Source organism: Puntigrus tetrazona, chromosome 14 (genome assembly GCF_018831695.1).
Source record: "Puntigrus tetrazona isolate hp1 chromosome 14, ASM1883169v1, whole genome shotgun sequence".
Taxonomy (NCBI): Eukaryota; Metazoa; Chordata; class Actinopteri; order Cypriniformes; family Cyprinidae; genus Puntigrus; species Puntigrus tetrazona.
Window position 1 is genome coordinate 18,472,230 of NC_056712.1, and position 21,777 is coordinate 18,494,006.

The following is a 21,777-nucleotide window of genomic DNA, read 5'->3' on the forward strand; positions in this document are numbered from 1 at the left end:
TTCATTTGCATAACTTCAGAGGCCATTTGTAATTTTTTGGATTTCACATTTTCAGATAGTTGCATCTCAGCCAAATATTGTCCCATCATAAAAATATCATACATCAATGGAAAGCTCATTTATTTAGCTTTCAGATGATGTATAAATCTCAACCATACATATAAAGATAAAAAATAAGTTAGCCTTCTAAAAATAATAGTTTGCTCTGCAGAAACTGAATCAATAATCCAATTTAAAATGAGACATGGCCTATTAATACATTTTTTGCTGATTTATAGTTACTAAATGTAATGTTACTAAAGTCATTCAGAGAAGAGAAGTGAATGATTCTCTCATTTTTTTCACCCACATGTGTGTTGATAAAAAAAATGCACAAAGCTAGAAGACAACTTTTTGTTTGTGTAAAAACGTATCGCATGTTCAGATATTTACACAAAAAAAAAAAATCTGGTAATTTTGTGAAAATGCTCAAAAATGCTGTCTGTGACTGACAACGACGACAGACAAAATTGTAGAAAATTTGCAAACGTATCAAAGATTTTGAGCGAATTAGTGAAAAAATTAATTACTCTTGAGGTGCAAAGCTTCTCAAGATGACAAGAGAACACCCAGATGATAGCTTGATAACATAACTGCTTTTTCCATGCATGAAGAAAAGGTAAAAGAAATGCAGATGGATTAACATTAACACACACTTAACATTTGGAGTGAGGAAAGTATTACATTTTGCTATACCATTTCCATCGAATGGTAATTCATCTGGGGTCTCTGTGAATGTGAGAATATCTAGATCAGTGTGGCTCACACACACTTTCCTACATTTAGTCAACGCTAACACTTTATTTCGACATTCTACTAACAGTAAGTAACTTCATGCCAACTAACAGTCAGCTATTACTGCTTGATAACTTTTAACACATCAGAAACTTACTCTGCTAATCCTAAAATGAAGTTTTTGCTATTCTTGTGTAGGTCAGTTAACACTGATAAAAATGAAGTTTAAATTGACTTTTATGGCCATTTTAGTCATTTTTCCTAAAAGAAAAAGTGCATTATTTTGATTATTTCAGCCGTCACACAGCTGCATCTGAAATGCTGATATAAATGCTTTTGATATATTAAGGAAAAAAAGTTGAAAACTTTTATTTGAAATTATTTCAATAATAAAAAGAAACTTTAAATGTGAGGGAGAGGAAGCATGCCACTGTTAATAAGTGAGTCACTGTGATCGAACTAAATCATTTGATCGCTGATTCGTTCAGGAACGACACACCTCAGAGATGCAAAACGGTGCTGAGGCTGTGTCTGCAATGATTTTCGTTGCTGAAATAGAGCAAAAAAGAGACATTTGATGTCTAAAATGCGAGTATTTTCAGCTGTTGTAAATAAAATAGTGTTACTTTTGTAATAATTTTTGGTGAAAGAATCATGCAGCGAAAGAACAAACTCTAAATGCAGGAACTACTCTAGACGTAATGTGCGTGTTTTAAATGTTTTTTTGTTTTGCAAAGCACTTCATAATGTCAAATCGCATATTCTTAAAGCTACAATTATGATATTATCGCACACCCCTAATATCTACTTTACTTTTATTTATATAGCGCTTTTAACAATGCAGATTTTTTCAAAGCACTGAACACTATTAAATAGGAGAATCTCTGTAATCAAATCGGCGATGACCACTAGAAATTAAGTGTCCCCAACTAAGCAAGCCAGAGCATAAACATAATTATATGTAGTTACTGATATGTTATGTGATATGTTACTTATAGTTAGCAGAATGCCTGAAGTGAAAATCATAATAAAGTGTTAGCTAATCAACTGCTCCTTCTCTTTACAGATGTCAGAATGCATGCACTCCCAATCCGTGTCTCGCTGGTTTCTCCTGTTCAATGGCGGGAAACTCGATCCACTGTGAGCGCACCACCTACCCTCCGTACGTGGAAATCGCGGAGATCTGCTCGGGCGTACTGGGACTCGTCCTCCTCGTCGTGGCCTTCGCGTGTTTCCGAAAGCGCTACGTCAGCCGCAAGAAGCACAAGTCCGGCTGCGTGCAGGACTCCAACGGCTACTTCCCAACGCTGCCCAAAAGCATGATGAAAGAAAGCGAGATCAGCTCTCCCATGGAGATCAGCACCCTGATTGGCTCGGCAGGCGACCTGGACAGCAGTCCTTTCCGGTCCCTCAGACCTCGAGAACAGCGGGAGCTCGGGCCCCAAGTGGGCTCTCGGCCCCAGAGGCCTCAGTGTCCTGTCATCTGCAGCGTGGCCCCTAATTTACCTCCTCCGCCCTCGACCAGCTCTGATAACGACTCTATTAGGAAAAACAACTGGGAGCACGACTACGAAGGTGAGAACATGCGTGTTACTGATTATTTTCCCAGCTTCTGCAGGCACTTCATTTCATTCGGAGTTCAGTCACATCGTAAAAGACGCGAGAGGTGAAGGACAAATAGCTGCGTGTGCTCGCGCAGGTCAATGGGAAAGCATGCGCGGGTCATATTCAATTACGTCTTCGGTTTGCTGAGGCACTGAGCGCTTTCTCAAATGTGTCTCTTTTTAAAAAGTTCACATTTATTACTAAATTCTCCAGCGCATCTCTAACACGCAAGCATTTCAAAAGCAGTTGAGAAATAAAGTATGCGTTAAATGCCGTATTGGCACAGCTACTGATTTTCACTAATTTGATATAGGAGGACAGTGTTCAGCTCATCCAAATCTCTCCGTGTCTCTGCTGTTTGTGGCACATCCAGCATTGCATTGATGGAAAGTTCATGAGTGGATCACCATGAACTGTCATAACTGTCATAAACAGTGCAAAACATTCACATCCCACTCGCATAGGGGGAAAACTCTGAGCGACACTTTATTAGTTTCATATATTTGGACATATTGGGTATTCTATTAGTTTAGTAATATAATTAAAGTCAAACACCAGCGAGAAGAATTTTCTCTTGCCTTTAGGGATGCACAATTTATCAGTGTCATTATTAGCTGAGACTGGAGAATTTCAGTTGTTTTATATATATATTTATATATTTTGTGTTGAATTGTGCATGCTTGTTTTCCCAATTTTTACATTTAAAGCATCTCACTCTCACTTTAAAACAATGTGATAACACTAATCTCATTCTGTTCATTTATGAGGCTGTGATTCCTAAATTCACTAGTAGTATTTTTTCTTTGTTACTTATTTTTTTATTGATTTTTAAAGATAAATTACAAGGGAGAAGTATATATTTATATAAGAAAGAAATGTTCCAATAACCAAACAGAAAACAGTAACAAGGAACATCATTATCAAGAACATAAAAAATAAAATAATAATGATTGCATATATATATATATATATATATATATATATATATATATATATATATATATATATATATATATATATATATATATATTATCATTATATGTATTTATCCATACTTATATACATATATAAACAGCTATTTTGTAGAGGAGAAAGCTAGCAATTTGTTCTTGAAGATTTGTTTTTGCAATCTGAATATATATGCATTTCCTCAACTTCTGTTATTATTTTGAGCCATTTATCTTTTCGTAGGTGGGTCGTCTTTATACCATTTCCGGGTTATAGCTTTTTTACTTGTTGCCAGTAATGTTGTATTCGTTTTATTTTTTTATTTAAAATACATTTAAAAAATTACATTTAATTATTTTTCAACTGAAAAATAAACAAATAACTTTTTTTTTTGGTTTTTGAAAAAACCCTTAGCAAGTACACTTTAAGTGTTAAGTACACAACTATTAAGCAACACAACAGCACGCATATTACTATAATTATTACTCCTATTAATGCATATTATTGAATTAGCCATTTATTAGTAGTAATTAAGCACATATTAATGCCTTATTCTACTGTTAATAAGCAGCAAATTAGATATTTATTGCAGTTAATAGTGAACGTGTTACCTAAAATCATTCCAACCCCAAACTTTTAAACAATAGTGAATGCTGATTACTTATTGTGAAATATAACATAACATAACATAACTTAAAAATACACTTTTAATATTGGTGCATCACTAATAGACGTGCAACCGAAGTCATGTGGTGCGACTATTGGACATAAACCTAACTCATCTGCTAGTGTCAGAACTCATTTGTGCAACAAGAAATAAACGCTTTCTAATAGTAACTCTCATTCGCAGTCTATCCAGCTGATCCCGACTACTACGGCCGTCCCGCGGTTCAAGAGTTCCCGCAGTTTGATATTGTGGAGAGCACCTACTCGACGGCTTCCACCGAGTCGCGTAGAAACTCTCGCTTCGGAGGCTTCCCTTTCCCGCTGGACCGAGCCGACCGCCGTGCTCCATTACCCCCTTGTTACAGCAATCAGAATTTAGATGACTTCTTAGGGCCGGACGGCCTGCCGCTGCCCAGCTCTCAGTGCCCTAACGAGTACACTGCCATAAGCTACTACCCTACCCAGCACGCTCGCAGCCTGGACAACGTCTCCAGCGGCTATAAGAGGCTCAGCGTGCGCTTGAGCGTGGCGCAGCCTTCGTACGCGGACGGCGACGGCTCCAAGCGGCCCGGATCTACTCGAAGGACGTCTCGCAGTTACGCCGGCTCAGATATGGTGGAGAGCGACTACGGCAGCTGTGAGGAGGTCATGTTTTAAGAGACCGCTGTGGATCAAAGGTCAAGAGGGGAAGCTCATCTCGTACTTATAGTATATGAAGCTCAACGGCTGAGAGCCACAGAAGCACTATCAGTATTAATAGTCACTTTCAGGGAAAACAGATAGATTTGTGTGAAATGCAACTTTTACTCATTTGTTTGGCCTCTGTGGAATTATCGCATGTCCTTAATAAGTCTACGGTGTGGTTATAAATGATGTTGTTAGCGTGTAGAGATAATGCGGCCTCATTTGGTATTGCAAGTTCAATCGCACCCCGTCCGGTTTGGGTGGAAAAAGTATATTTTCGGCACGTGTTAAATGACTGATTGTAGTGTTGCATGTCGTTATCGGATTGGAAACCAGCTGTAGGGCGGATGATTATTTCTGTAAAACATAGCTGAGGCGTGTTTATCTCTGAGAACATATGTGCTCGCCGAAATCAGCGTGCTATGAAATTTGAAACGTTTTCAAGCGCTCCATATGGCGTAAGCATTTTTAGCGGTGGCACATTTCACAACAGCGGAAGTATAGAGGTTACATTGATGTGACTGAAGCAGAGGCTGGTTCCCTGCTGTATCAAAAAAAAGTACACAATGTGAAATATAAGATGTATGTTAATTAAATGTCAAAAACAGGTCCATGGTTGTTGGGAAGTTTACTTTTTGACTCTTTTGTAAAGGGAATAGTTCATTTGTTAGAAATTCACTTGTAGGGTTGGTTGTTCAAGGGAACAGATTTGGAGAAATTTAGCATTACAGCACTTGCTCGCCAAGTGAATGGGTGCCGTCCAAATGAGAGCCCAAACACCTGATGAAAAAATCCACACCACTCCAGTCCTGCTTGTTTGTCCATCAAGGCGTTCGTTTCTTCTCTCCAAAATAGTCCATAAAAAGTCTGCTTTCCATTAGTGAAAAAATCCATTTCACGTTGTCTCCTTACAACAGTGCATGGATTTTTCACATTAGTGAGCAAGCGATCTAATACTAAGCTTCTCCAAATCGGTTCTAACGAAGAAACAAACTCATTTACGTGTTGAATGGCCTGGGGGTGAATACATGTTCAGCAAATGTTCGTTTTTGGGTGAACTTTTCCTTTAAGATGTGTCTGAATTGCTGCGCTCGGTGAATAGCAATTTGAAATGTGAACTCTGGCTTTATCTTCTCATGCTGCAGAAGTTGTGCAGTTTTAGAAGTTTTCACTGATCAAAGGCAATCAAACTTAAGCCATAAAAAATCTCTCTGCAGCTTTTTATGGCTCAATTATGCTTCTTGACAAACTGTCATAATGCTTACTAATCATTAAAATGATCAAAAATACTGCCAAAGTATGAAAGAAACTGAACTGATTGAAGAATCGTATATACTGTATGTGTGTGTGTGTGTGTGTGCCTGTGTGCATTTTATATTCTAAAGCGCTTCTGTATTCATAACATTGGCGTCATCCTTGGGGTTCAATGTTTGTTTTTGGTTTTTTTAATGAATAGGGATTTCCAAAAGAGTACATTTTATTGGATGCAAAGATGACCTGAATGTGACTTGCTTCGGAGACAGGTTTAGCGGACTGCTGCATGTCATCAAATGATAGTGCATGTACTCCCTTCCCTCACTGACTGTAGTCTATAGTGTTTCAAATAACGTATTACAGTGTTGATGTATATATTATTGGCAGCTGTTGCAAGTATTTGTTGTGATCTGCCGTACGTTTGTGCAGTGGGTGGTTAGCGCGAATGTAATTTTCTTTTTTGTATTTTGAGAATTCAATGTGGGATGACTCCCATGTTTTAAATACGTTCCTCTGTGAGAGAATCCGTGTTGTCTTTGCCATTTCCCTTCTATGTAAAAAATACTATGAAATATATCAAATAAAATTGTTTAATATACAGAATGTAATGTGTGTTGCATTATATATTTTATTATATATTTGTTTTTTTTTATTTAGCAAGAATGCATTGGTCAAGAGTGACCGTAAATACATTATGTTCCTTTAAAATATTTATTTAAAGAGTATTATTATATAATAAACAAAGAATATTCGAAAGGCATAACCCAGTGAAAATGTGCACTTCCATAATGTTCTTTCCAAACTGCACTAATTTTGTACTTAATATACTGTATCTGTAGTACTACTTAAGATAAACTTAAGGTCATCTAAGTGTACTTAACTGCTATTATGGGACACCATGAGTATGAAATAAGATGTGCTTTAAATAATTAGTTGAGTTCACAAAATAATTTTTTATAGTCAACCCAAAAAAAGTTTAGTTAAAATGTTAAGCTGCAGAAATATTTTAGTTGAATAAACAAAACATTTTAAGGTTGTGGGGGATAATAAATTATTGAAACTATTTTTACAGTGTATTTCTGTATTTAAAAAACATGAGATGGCAAAAGTAAAATAAAATACGATTTATTTCGTATTCATGGTAGCACAGTTGAGAACACACATGATCTTAAGTTTATCTTAATAACTAAAGAATATTTTGTTAGTACTGTATATTAATTGCAAAATTAGTGTGTGAAAGTAGCACTTAAAGTACATCGTGGAAGTGCACTTTTTCTCTCACCTGGGAATAGATTTTATTTAATTTATTAAATGCAGTTCTTTTAAAATCTAACATCTCACAATAAAATAGTTTTACTTTTGCTAAATGAGTGCAGCGTTGGTCAGCAGGAGTCTTTTAAAAATCCTACTGTGTAAAATATATAATTGCGCTTATTATGGTTATTTTCTTTATGCCAAAGCGTTTGTCTTATGAACATTTGGGGACACGATCATCAGAACCGTTTCTTATAGGGCTTTTAACGGTTGTTTCCGTTCCGGACGTCTCTGAATGAATTAAGCAATGGATGAGGGAGGCTCATTAGCTTTCAGACGCAGAATAAAAGCGATTAGAATAATGGAAGAACATAAGCGATCGAGGTCGTGAATCAGAGCGGCAACACTCAGAGGAGCTCTGACTCAGCTCGCCGGGGGCTTCGCCACAATTACTGTAACTCAGCAATTCCCCAAGATTTATGCACGAGTGAAAGTGGAGCAGTCCCGTAATGCATACATCCCCTGTCCTGAAGCACAGAAATCTCAAATAACCCCACAGCTGAGGACCCTTGAGGCTTTCGGATATGAGTGTCAACTGAGTGCCGTAACTCATCTTGAACTCATGCACATGACATCTGAAGTGTAGGATGTAACTGTTTAGAATGTCGTTTGCAATGTTAAACAGTACAGAGTATTTACACTCACTTCAACTAGTGGCTCTGTTTAATATTAATGTCCACGATTAGATGCTGCGAAAGCCTGGATTTTGGAGTAGGCACATTTGTGGTAGGGATTTTTAAATTTCAATTATTCAGTGAACGCATTAGTGTTATCGGAAGGGGAAAGTGTCTGTCTATCAGGTAAAAAACACATCGAGCTCGAGCTAAAAATGCCGACCAAATGTTTCAGGTGACATAGGAAAGTTGTCCACCCTGTTACATGACATTTTTTAACAGAATGGAGGCTTTAAAGTGTCCCTATTATTGAGATTTTTGAAAATGAAGTTTCATGCGGATAACATAGCGCGAGGTGACCGAAAACATCCTGGAAAATCTGAAAGTGCGCCAAGTCTTTTAAACGAAAGAGTCGACTCTGAATCTTTGAAACGAGTAGTTTTGAAAACGAGTCCCAAGCCGTTTCATGTCGACGTCAGCATTAAATATTAGCATATTGTCCGCCCACTTGTTGGTCTTTTGGTCTGAATGAAAAAGCGAAATCATTTTTCACCACTAGGCGTCGTCGCTTTTGGAGCTTCATAATCTCACAAACACTGCTTTAAATGAAATCGACCAATCAAAGGGGGTTTGGAAAAATGAATCGTTGAAGGAATCATTTGGGAGTCGTTGAACAAATAAGGTAAAAATAAATGGACATTATGAGAAAATGAAAGTGCTTTTGACTTTGCGTGCACGTCAACTTGTTGTTTAGGATTCCCAAAACCAAAATATGAACCTTTCATTACCCATAATAGGGGCACTTTAAGCTAATGAAACTCATTAACAACAGCATGCTAGCAGAAGATTACCATTTAAGAGGAATTTTAATAGAGAAGCCTTTCTAAAACTGAGGAAATGAGAGAAACGTTTACGACTCTGTGTGTGGAATTGCTTTCCCTCAAAAGAAATGATGCCACTTTTTAAAAAATCATGTGCTATAGGGCACATGACTTATTTAACAGCATAAAAAGTAACATCCACATATGAAAAATTTGCTTTTTTGTAATGGATTTTATCTATCTATACAATTATTTTTTCTTCTTGTTTTTCTTTATATAGTAATGGGCTTCATTCGTTTGAAAACTCCATCCTGTTAAGGTCCACTCTGTTATGCACTGCACTGTAAAAAATGTTGTAACAGGGTAGACAAATTAATAGGGTTCATGTGAAATATTGGGTCAGGATTATTTATGTTTTCAACAAACCTGCTGAGCCTATTTACATACACAGAAATATCACAATACAGAGATTAAGTAAATGCATATACTAATACTCAAAATGACTTACAAAATTGACGTTCTTTCAAAGCGAATGTTGGGGAATTTGCCAAGTGGCAATTTTCTATAGATCCCGCCTCCTCCATGCCGCAATTGGTCAATATTCTTCAATTCTGGCATGCTATTGTTCCAACAACTTATCAGTCATTACCTTCTGTAATTATTAAAGCAATAGGAAAACAAACATTTTAAGTATTTTAGAAATCCCTGCTAGGATACGTCCGGTGTAAAGGACATATACACCTTGTTGTTAAGTCGACTTCTTCTTCTTCTTCTTCTTCAATTCATTAAACTGCAGGAACGCCCCTCTGTGCAGCTGTTTGTAACTCTATATTCAAGTACAAACGTCAGCGAGAGACAGAAGCGCACATAGTTGGCTCATCAGCATAAAAGGGTCACCTCGAACAAACCTTGGGCCGAACCTCCATAATCAGCACGGCCACCGAGGGCTATTCAGATGCCAGTCAACTCTCGATAAATAAATAAAAACACCATTCCCCTCGGAACGAGCCGAAACACAGCGGCAAGTCGTAATTTTAACAGGATACAAGTGAGCTCTGACGCTCTCACGTAGCATGATAAACAGTCTTGTGGGTAAACTCGCTCACATCTGGATTGTTAAATACGGCGGCTGGAGCGCAACGCGAACTGCTTTGCATTCACCGTCGTACTCCGCGAACAAAAAAGTCTGGTTATTAATGTGACCCCTAGTCATTTCTGGGTCAACAGATGGAGGGCAGCAGTGTTTGTGTACTCAGATTAGTGCTTTTGTAGCGGCTTGAAAAGAGGAGAGAGGAGCGACAATCCACCACGGAGACAAATACTGCGAATATCACGAGACCACAGCCCACGTGCAAATACAGATACGTGTCCGTTTCTGACATACTATATAAATATATTATATATACGAATGTCAGAAACACGCCATACATTATCTCGCAGGTTTGGAAACTGACAGATGATGTTGAAACACCAGACACGTTCATATTAATAATTAAATTGTATTGTAAGTTTATTTTAAGTGCTTAATTGTTGCCTTAACGATTTCTTTGCTGAAAAACTAAACATTTCAACCAACAGGGGAACATGCTGTACGTCGTGAGTGAGCGCACGTGTTCTCCTACATGCCTCGACGCTGGTATCCTGTCATAAACTTATCAATAAACCGCTCAAGAATGACAAGATAAAGGATCAAATATTTATTGACCGGGCTGACTGACGGGTGATGAGGTAGCGGAATACATCGGGAGAAAATGTGCCATTACTGACAGCTTATTATGAGCCATAAACCCACACCTGGTGTCCAACCCTTTTACAGCAACCCATCGGTCAAGCATCATCTTAAATATGTAGAATGCCACTTTTCTTTAAAGCTACTGAAGCATTGTGAACTCGAGTGTGCACAAAAGCCATGATGGATGATGTGGAGGGTGAATCAGACAGCCACACACGAATGCAGTTTAAAAGATGCAAAGGATTTGCATATTATTTGTGATGAATGAAATGATTTTCGAATCGGATGAATTTTACGCTTCTGAAATGTCAAAAGTGAAGGAAATAAATGTCCTATTACACACACACACACACACACACATGTTGAGGTATCATGTTTTATGAGGACTCTCCATAGGCGTTTTTTTATACTGTACAAACTGTATGTGTTATTATCCTACTCCAACCCTACATAAACCTACCCTTTACAGGAAAATACATGCATTTTTAGATTTTCACTTGAATTCTGTATGTTTTATCAGCTTGTTTCCTCACGGAGAGCTAAAAAATGTCCCCGCAAGGTCAACATTTACTGGTATTCCTATCCTTGTGGGGGACATTGCCACATCTTTAGAGTCACTGTGCTGTGTGATTAAGAATTAATGAATTTCTATTGGTTTTCATTGCAGATCAAATTTGAACAGACGTGGTAGAAGTTAATTTTATGTTTAATTCTGCATTTTTATTGACCGCAGAGTTAATTAAACACTATACATTTGAACTAAATTAAATTATAGGAAAGTGGCCCTATGGGTTATGGGTGGTTCATATTTTGGTTTTGGGAGTTCCAGACAACAGGTTAACAAGCATGCACCGTCAAAAAAACCCAAAAAACACTTTCATTTTTCAAGCCTTGGGACTCGTTTTAAAAATGACTCTCTTCAATGATTCAGAGCCGACTCGTTTTTTTTTTGAGGAACTACAACTAACTATACAGTGTGCGCTTTTGGATTTAAAACTTTGTAGGATGCATTCATTGACTTAGAGCTGTTACACACTGCAAGAAAAATCATTTTCAAAAATCCATAATAGGGGTACTAAATTAATAAATTATATAATAAATTAAATGAAACTAAATTAAATGAAAAAAAAAAAAAAAAAAAAAAAAAAAATATATATATATATATATATATATATATATATATATATATATATATATATATTATATATTGGTAAAAAAAATGTGTAAATTAGATTAAATTAAATAGATAGATGATCCTAATGCAAAGCAGCCTACTGTTGCCTATAGCATTTGACCAACAATGCAATCTTATCAAAGTTTTTACTGTAAAGCGCATCCTCTAAATGTATTTCATACGCGCTTTTAAGACTTCCAGCATCGTGCTTCTATCATTTAGTGCAGCTTTAACTGCGCTCGGCAGACAGGAGCCGTCAGGTGCGCTCACATGATCAGAACACCCTCATCCTCAGCATCCAGCTTCACGCAAAGCCAACACATGTCAGAGCGCACGCGGATATAAATGGCACGGGTCTCTGGATCTCCAGCCGCGTTTCGCGACAGCAGCCCTCCGAGAGAACTTCTGAAGTTTGGGAGGCGTTTAACCACCCCTTTATTTCCCGACGCTTTTTTTTGGAGTCAGCATTGAGCATGAGGGCTGAAGTGAATGAACGAACGTCAGCTTTATATTTTATGTATCAGATTTATGAATGGGCGTCTTGACAAGCACGGCGCGCTTCGTAAGTTCTCCACCAAAGAGACGCTGGATTACAAATGTCCCTGCGCTCGTCCAGCAGGATTTTATGTCTAAAAACGAGTCTGAATCGCAGCTATTTTATTCGAAACGACACCAGTTTTCTTCGATTTACGATTTAATAGCCGCTTTGCCTGTTATCATCACATCGCCGTGCCTCTATGGCAGCTGTGAGAGCGCACGGCTGAAGCCGCGGTGTCTGGATGCGCGGAGGACCGGAGCCCTCGCCGCTGTCCGGTGATGATGAATTGAGGATGGTGGAGGGAACAGACGCCCCTTTGAGGAACATTTCGACAGGAAACCGGGACAGCAAGTACCTGTCTTTCCCCTGGGTGGTGACTCTCCTCTCCAGTGTTCTCATCACTACCATTATAGTAGATGTTCTGGGCAACCTGTTGGTCATTGTATCGGTCTTCAGAAACAGAAAGCTCAGGAAGGCAGGTAAATGTCTTCACATCTATAAATCATCACCCTGACGTCTTTTATTTGCATAGTTGCAAGGTTTTCTGAAGTAACTCGTTTATAGGGATTGACTGAAGATTCAACTGATATTGAAAAGTTCTCTGAAATAATCTTCTGTTCTAGGGACACAATGTTTTATGAATATTTGTTATTGTCACCTGGTTTGCATAGACTTGCATAGTCACTGGTTATAACAACAGCAATGATAATAATTACTATTATTAACAATTTATTAATAATAACAATAACTGTTTATTATTATAATCGTTGATTATTATCCACCATTTTTTATAAGGTATTGTTATTAGCTTGAATAATAATTATTACTTTTATTAGGGTGATTATTAATATTTTATATAATTTTATATAAATCCGTCTTTGTTTTGCACTGACTAAAAAATATAATTATTAATAAATTAAAATAATAATTAGTAATAAATGACTGTGAACAACACAGACTGACGTATAGGGGTGTTATTTGATGCCATTTTTAGAAAAAAAAACAGTAGCTACTGTAGTATTCATTTAAAGCCTTGATATTAAAGTAACAATACCTGGTTAGCTCATTATTTAAGGTTCGGACGCAATAATGGACTCCAGACCATCAGGTGTCATACTGAAAAGACAAAAGCGTGGTGGTGTGCAGCTGCTGTATGAATGCCTCTGCATGCTGCCCTGTTAACATTGTCAGTTTTAGTCTGAGAGGCAACATCTCAATCTGTCCCCCGGCCACTGGTCTTATCTCATGAACACACACAGCACAGCCTGACCTTTTCCTTTTGAAGATTTAAGCTTTAAGTGGTTCTAAGGTGCAGTTATTTTGTCTGACCGACTAATGATTGACCTTTAAAAGACACAAGCGCTGAGAGAACGTAAAGACAAATGAGATACCGTACGCTCCTCTTAATGAGCTCAGCCTCAGATCTTCTCTGCGTGAGAAATAAAGTTTCAAACACTGAGACTTGCATATATGCTGCGAACCGAACACGCAGACATCCTACGATCACCTGGCTAATGCATGCGTAGTCTTTAGGATACGGTTCCAGACAGAAATATCCTCATATGTGACGCTGCTTGTACTCCTTTATGCAGAACAATACCAAACGGACTGTTGTTTTCTCTTAAAACGAAGGCATTCGGGGCATTTTAATGCAGGAGCTCACTCAGAGCTGGCAGCGAGACAGGTTCATGAACTCCTGACACACCCCCAGTAATTAGAGCTCTAGTGTTTTGTTGCCATGTGATGTGTGTGGCTGCTTGAGAGATACCAGCACAGCACTTACACATCGTTTAATGGTGCTTTTATTTTTTCATTAGCATCATTTTTCAGCAAAAACATTCAAACGTCCTTAAAACAGAATTATTTGACTTAAAGGTAGAACTGCACAAGATAAGGAAGTCTGTTTTCTGCGAACGAAGTGAAAGAAAACAAAAGAAAGAAAAAGGTCATTGCTTTTTATCTCACAATTCTGCTTATTTATTTATTCACAATTCTAAGAGAAATTTATGAAATTTTAAGATGTAAAAAATGAAAAAGAACTGCAAGATACGAATTTATATAATATGAATAAGATATTAATATTTTTTTATATATCTTTTTAAATTTATTTATTCCATAGTGGGGAGAAAAACTTCATTGTGAGATGTTAACTCTGAATTCAGAGAAAAAAAAATGGCAGGATATAAATGTAGAATTGCCAAATAACAAGTCTGAGGAGTCAAAAAGAATTACATAAAAATTCTCAGAATTCTGTGAATTCAGAATTATAAGAAACAAAGTCTGAATTGTGAGACAAATCCCAATTACAATTTATTTATTTAATTAATTTATTATAATAATTATTTCTATAATTCAGTGATGGGGAAAAGGGCCGAACAAATGAATAAAAACTACATAAGGTTTTTTTATTATTTAAGCTAAAATCAATTTTAAGCTGACAACTTAATTTAGGTTTATTTTCTTGGAAACAAGCCTAAATAACTTATGCAGTGTTGCTTCTATATTGACCTCGTTTTAAATTTAGCTGTAAAAGTTAAAAAGCTTTTTTGCAATAGAAAATGATAAGAAGGGACAATACTGTCTATAAGGCATCGTATGCTGGCCTTTAAATGTATTTTCACTGTAAACACTTACAGCTGAAGCTCTGCATATCTCATCAGTGAAAGCAGATCCATTACAGATACTGGATCTGGATTAAAGTGATTTTAAATGTGATGATTTATTCCATCCCAGGTCCTGACACTTCAGACTGTGTGATGCACAAGTGCCAAATTAAATTTGAATCCCATTTCCGTCACATGCATCAATAGCCAGCAAATGAAGTTATAGCACATAAATTCATCAGTATTGTCGAGCTCTATTCTCATGATGCTGATGCTAACAGGTCACAGAAAGTACCTCCGTGGTACACCATACTACACGTGAAGAATGGTCCAGTCGGTCAGAATTCACCAACATGCGTCAGTAAAAGAGTCTATTGCTTTGATCACCTATCTGAACTCCCAGAACAGCGCTGTGAGCTTGTTTCAAAATGACAGCCTGTAGGCATGAATTTACATGTGTCCTGTCATCACAGATATCTGTCGAGCGAGACCAGGTGATCTGTGAATTAATTGTGCAGCGCTACCTGTGCAACAGAGAAAAACAATAATCCTGCAAAACTAGAACTTCAGTTCTTCATCGTCTTCATAACATGTGTCACAGCTGTAACCCTTCTCCAAATGACTGGGTCCGAATAGTCAATCAGAGGAGGATGCCCCTAATTTCTGCACCGTGATGACTGTGAAGAGAAGCACCATTAAAATGTTCATTGCTTCGTCCCTGAATCCCTGAGACACAGTGGTGACAAATAAAGTGACAATTTCTGTATACATTTATTGATTTGTTGGTGATTGATCGAGCTGACAAGGAGAGGATAAGCCAAATATCGCGTTCTGGGGGAAACTGGCTATCAAATTTGCTCCAAAGTCATGTCCCGGGGGGTCGACTTCAGTGGAAATCGTGTTCTGGGTAATCGGGGGAACTGAAAAAACAACCTGTGGCAAGAGTATAAAAGTAGCCCGATTCCGCTAGAAAAATACAGACTTGGCAACCCGGGTTTACACTTGTTGTTCAGTTATCTTCGCTGTTTTGGTATGGACTAAAAAAGAAAGCCATGCACTTAGCTTTCACACTGTCAACTCTTTTCCCACCAGCATTTAAAACTAAAATGTCGCCAGCCACTGTCAACATTTTTGATCACGACGTCATGGGCCACAGAATATTTTGTTTCATGAATATCTGAACATGCAATTTGTCAAAAGACAGAACAAAGCCTTTGCTTAATTTTTTTTAACCAAACCTTGAATGTGGGATTGAAAAACATTCTAAACAAAAAGCTTCGAAAATTGTGTTTTTGTCAAAAGCTACATCCGGATCAGATTCAGAAGGGTGATCAAAACACAGATGATCCATCAAAACACACAAACCTTTTATTGGCTTGCCCTTTCATTCCCTAACAATTGGCAGTTCTGCTGTTTAATGTACAATTTTCTACGATTTTTGTGACTGTGAAGGTTGGGGATGGGGTTATGTGTGGTCCTTCATACAAATTCCAATGAATTTGCCACCTCGTAAAATACACATGACATTTCACATTTGCATGAGTGAAAATGAACCAGGCTCAGTTAGGCCAGATGGCCAGACAAACCAGCACTTAATTTCCAGTTCAATTTTAGAGTAGATGCCATTCTTTTTCGATGTAATGAGTACATTGTGCATAATAGGGAGTGTTCCCAGTTCCAGCTGATCTAATTAATGCAGCCTAACAGTCCATTAACAGATTTGAATAATACACATCATTAGTGTGTTATGTGTAAGCCAGGATAAAGAGATGTGTCTTTAATTTAGATTTAAAATAACGGAGTGTGTCTGCCTCCCAAACAGTGTTAGGGAGATTGTTCCAGAGTTTGGGCGCTAAATAGGCGATTAGTTGCTAATGCTTTAACACGATATTAAAACTTAGCTGCAAAAAAAGTGTTGCCTAAATACAATATAACAGGTTTAATATCTTTTTCTTATAACAAAAACATGTGAACATTTAAATACAATAAAGCAATTCACAAAAAAAATTATACAGTAAGATATCATTAGTTAACCTTAGTTAATGCATTAACATTATCAATGAACAAAAGCTACATTTGCTAGAGAAGTTTTTAATCTTTGTTAAAACCAATGCAACTATTAGTTTATATTCATTACCAAGTTCATAAAAAAGCTGTTTATAACAAACCATTTAAAATTCGATACTTTGATTTTAATGTGTATTTACTGTTTTAAATATATTTAAATTGCCTAGGATTAATGAATGCATTTAACCAGCTAATGGGAAAAGTGTATTTAAAATACATTGCAAATTCATTTGAAATGCCCACAAGAACAATACCATGCATATGCATTGTCTAGATATACATTGCATAACCAAATACCGGCACATGTCTAGTCTAACCTTGAGGTCATAATTCAAGGTTATAATGACTTAAAATTTCTGCATTTGATGTTAAGAGCATAGGTCGGGATATAGATATGTTTTCGAGATGAAAAAACACAGTTTTACATATGCTAAAAAAATGCTATTTAAAATGAAAGATTTAATTTTACAAAATTAATTAAATTTTAATTAAACAAACTCTGAAACAGAATATGATAGGTCCAGCATCCCATTCTCCTAATGCTTCTGCTAGAGGACAGTGAAAATCATTTGCAATAAATGTGTTGTTCACGTATTACAAGCCTGGCCGACATGTGATGGATTAACACAGCTGGATGTGAAGCGTGTGCTCAGTAATTCAAAGAATTCAATTCATTGACTTCAGTCAGAGAAGTGGATGCTCAAGTCAATACAGCACTTGTTTAATGGAGCATCTGGTACCTGCAGAGTTGAAAAGTGCAATTTAAATAGATAAAACAAGTTCATTAGTGTGTTGGCGTAAATCTGAATTTTATTTTAAAAGTCAGCCCACTTAAGAGATACCATTCATGCACTATATGTAAAAGTAGTTACATGTAGATAGATTATATTGCATTTTAAGATGCTCATAATCAGATTGCCGATTACATTAGTTCGATGACCTGTGCACAGCACTTTCGGTGATCTTTTACTTTCTTATTCTTACAGGTAATGCCTTTGTGGTGAGTTTGGCAATAGCAGATCTGGTGGTGGCCATCTACCCCTACCCGCTCGTCCTGACCGCCATCTTCCACGACCGCTGGATCGCCGGTGATATTCACTGTCAAATCAGCGGCTTCCTCATGGGGCTCAGTGTGATCGGCTCTATTTTCAACATCACGGGCATCGCCATCAACCGCTACTGCTACATCTGCCACAGCCTTAAATACGACAAGCTCTTCTCCAACAAGAACACGGTGTGCTACGTGGTCCTGGTCTGGGCGCTGACCATCCTGGCCATCGTCCCAAACTGGTTTGTGGAGTCTCTGCAGTACGACCCGCGTGTCTACTCGTGCACCTTCGCCCAGTCGGTGAGCTCGCTCTACACCATCACGGTGGTGGTGGTGCACTTCATCCTGCCCATCGGCATCGTCACGTACTGCTACCTGCGCATCTGGATCCTCGTCATACAGGTGCGCAGACGGGTCAAACCCGACAGTCGGCCCAAGATCAAGCCTCATGACTTCCGGAACTTTCTCACCATGTTCGTGGTGTTTGTGCTGTTCGCCGTCTGCTGGGCTCCGCTGAACTTCATAGGCCTGGCGGTGGCGATACACCCCAGACTGGGCCAAGCCATACCCGAGTGGCTCTTCACAGCCAGCTACTTCATGGCATACTTCAACAGCTGCCTCAATGGCGTTATATACGGAGTGCTAAACCACAACTTTCGGAAAGAGTATAAAAGGATTATACTTGCTATTTTCAAGTTTAATTGTTGAGTTTTCACTATGAGACGAGCACTGTGTATTTCCAAGTTATTGACTTGCATCTTTTGTGATTCGAATGTTTTTATTGCTTTGCATTTTGTTATACCAAATATGGACATATTTTGAGTCCCTGTATTTGCATCCTACAATTTGCACAAAATGGTACGCGTTTGAACTTTAGTTCCTTGTTTACATTATCATCTACACAACATGTCCTTATGTAGAATTTTAATTTTTGCATTTTAATTGTGGATGATCCCAATGCTAATCAAAACCCTTGATAATGTCTATCTGAAACACAATTTTTTTATTTAACCAAAATTACTAGATTGTGTTCAATATTCAACCGTCTAAAAATGTAGTGTTTAAATGTCCAAAAATATTTTCTCAAATGAAATTGCTTTTAAATGTGATTTTTAATATATATTTAGCATTATTTGGCTATTTATGGTGTCTCATTTTTGTTAAATACTTGGGAGAAAAAAATATGAAAAAAATAATGAATGTTTGAATTACTAATGGAGCATATAGAGTCGGTGAGAGTTTTTTTTAGATTATAATAAGATGATTAACTACATAAAATTTTAATCTCAAGTCAATTAACTCAATTACATTGAAAAAAAAGTATATCTATGTTACAATTTAATTAAAGTCAGCATATCTTAATGAGGATGTAAGATAGGAGATTTTGATAGATTCCATATATGAGCATATTTTTGCTGAGCTAAATGAATTTACTCTATTATCTGATACCTCAATTGCAAAAAAGAATGTATGATTTACTTTATGAATTATTTTACACTAATGTATTAATATCAATATTATAGCTTGTTTAGGAAATGGACCATAAGTTGAGAGTTACAGCAGTTAAAAAGTCCATTAGATTTATGATCTAGAATGTTGCAAAAAAAACAAAACAAAAAAAAATGCATAGAAATATGTTTTTTTTTCTTCATGAGCGTTTCAGTGGAAAGCACTTCCATGTATCCTACAAATACTTGTTTTGTGTGTAAAGGTGGAAATCAAAAAGTGTAATACTGTGTTATTTGAAATCTCTACTGCACATTTTCTGATCAAATATTTATTAAACAATCATATTTTTATATGTAAACATTCCTATGAATGCATCCGAGTGCTGCGTTCATGTTTAATAGTAAGATGTCTCAATAAAATTTAATCACTGTGCAACGTGTTGACATATTCACTCCTCCGTGGGAAAATGAAGGGGTGTGTTCCTCATAAATTTAAAGAATTAAAATAAAATTCTGACATGCGGTTGTATTGATAGAGCACACGTTTGACAAGACGTATGTTGTTTTCAGCGCCTCGAGTGTTTTACAAACAATAAATACAAGTCTAGAAACCCACGTTTGCCCGGGGCACTTCTCTTCATGGTGTGCTGCCAGTCATCATTATCCATTCAGAGCAGGTCCAGCTGAAGAAGAAGTATAGATCTCTGACAGGGAGCTTTGTGGGTCAGTGAGGACAAATAGCTTGTAGATGGTGGACTTATGCCTCAGGGTTTGAGACGAAAACAGGAAAACGTCACGCAGATGCTGAGACTCACATTCAGCCCAAATCACGGTATATTTTACTGGTCTCTCTTTATACGAGGTGGCATTAGCTACCGCACACGTGCATAAAAAAATAAGTACAACGTCCATGTTGTGCTTATATATTGCAGAACTGTTGATATTGGGATAGGGGTTTATTAAAGGTGGATTTAGGCGTAATTAATTACAGATTACATGCAGGTATTTGTAAATAATGTAAAATACTTTTATCATTGTACGTAGATCTTATTTACAGTGATGTGACCTATGGGTCAGGGCATTTCACTGGAATATTAAATATAAAAAACATCTTAGAAATAATATTAGTGACTGGGGTTTTCAAAATTGCTTCAAGCGGTGATTTCTGCTCAAGCGTACAAACCACTAAAGTCACGTGATCTCAGTAAATGAGGCTTCGTTATGCCATAATTGTTTTGAAATGACCATTTTTAGGAATGAACCGGTTTTACCTGATCTCGGATTAAATTTGATGATTGTTTTAGAAGATCCGCAGGACTCAAAAATGAAAAAAAGTTAAGTTAGTCATCTCAACGGTCTGATCGAAATAGCATCATGCGTATTAACATACAGACACTTCGTATTCGTGTAATTAATCTTAGCAGGCTACGCTTTCAACAAAACGTTTGCAACTGTTTCGAAAATGGTGCATTTTGGTTGCATTTCTACTGACCATCGCCAGTTGGTCGTCGAGCTTCGAAACAAGTTTCTCCCATCATGATATGCATCGCAAGTTTGATTGGATATCATTTCTTAATACGAGGTTCTCGAAAACCCTGCCAATGACGTCCTTCAGCAGTCAGATATCCAAATACTCAACTAATATACTGTACTGCGTATTAGCGCACTCGTTCAGATAAGTGCACTACTTTTATGCCTCTTTCGTATCACTGTAGTCAAAAAGACCTCAAAAAGAGGAACTGACTATCAATATTACTGACATTATTGCAGTGAAAGTCAAATGCGTTGTACACCACACTAGACTCTTATTTTCTGCAATTGTAATTCGCTCAATTATGCAGCAATAAACTCCAAAGCTACACACATGTTAGGAATATGACAAGCGACTCATCAAGAAGAGTTTCAGAAATCCTTCGAGCTAGAACGGGAGCGATAAAGGCATAGTAAAACAACTTATTTTATTTGTTACTTATTAACTCTCGTCTTTAGCCGGTAGACCGTGCAACTTTCTCATGAGTCACGACACGCTTCACATTTGTTGACGTCAAAAGCAGAGTCAAAACTCACAAATTCATCCGTCTCTCGGTAGATGCCAGCCAAATTACACAGACGCCAGCGTGGCCGGTCATGCCATCCTCTCATCCATGAACACAAACTGCACCAGGTAAAAGACAACACCACCTAGACTATATTAAATCCAGCTTCACCCGCTGAGGGTATAAATATAGTTTGTGCCCACCGCAATATGTTCTGTGTGATGAATCTCTGCCTGCCGAAAGCATGAAACCATGAAATTACACAATAAAACATTTCTCTGTTGGGTCTCCGCTTGGCGTTCAACGTAAAAGTTGGCTTTGGAAGATAAATCAGCTGATAACGTGACACCTCGAATAACATGCACTGCCGTATGGAACAATTATCAAAAATACGAATACTTTAAAACTCAGAGGAACGCTTTTTCCCATAAGCCTGTGCATTGCAATCGAC

General features: G+C 37.4%; 2 protein-coding genes across 2 annotated transcripts in view; both read left to right on the forward strand.

Annotated features, from left to right (window-relative positions):
• The window catches only part of fat2 (FAT atypical cadherin 2), a 47,047-nt gene extending 40,513 nt beyond the window's left edge, over positions 1-6,534 (forward strand). Inside the window, 2 exon segments of the mRNA XM_043256711.1 lie at positions 1,841-2,349; positions 4,178-6,534. Coding sequence (XP_043112646.1) covers positions 1,841-2,349; positions 4,178-4,650 — 982 coding nt within the window. The 3' untranslated portion in view covers positions 4,651-6,534.
• A 5,365-nt stretch (positions 6,535-11,899) lies between these two features.
• On the forward strand, positions 11,900-20,597 carry mtnr1al (melatonin receptor type 1A like). Its single transcript, XM_043256688.1, has 2 exons — positions 11,900-12,603; positions 17,781-20,597. Exons 1-2 carry the CDS (start codon positions 12,366-12,368, stop codon positions 18,548-18,550), a joined length of 1,008 nt encoding a protein of 335 aa, XP_043112623.1. The 5' UTR covers positions 11,900-12,365; the 3' UTR covers positions 18,551-20,597.
• The last annotated feature ends 1,180 nt before the right edge of the window (positions 20,598-21,777 follow it).

Excerpts from the sequence above, each read along its gene's own strand:
- mtnr1al (XM_043256688.1), top strand. The coding sequence starts at position 12,366 with ATGCGCGGAGGACCGGAGCCCTCGCCGCTGTCCGGTGATGATGAATTG. Across the intron at positions 12,604-17,780 it reads CAGAAAGCTCAGGAAGGCAG|GTAATGCCTTTGTGGTGAGT; the intron begins GTAAATGTCTTC and ends TTATTCTTACAG.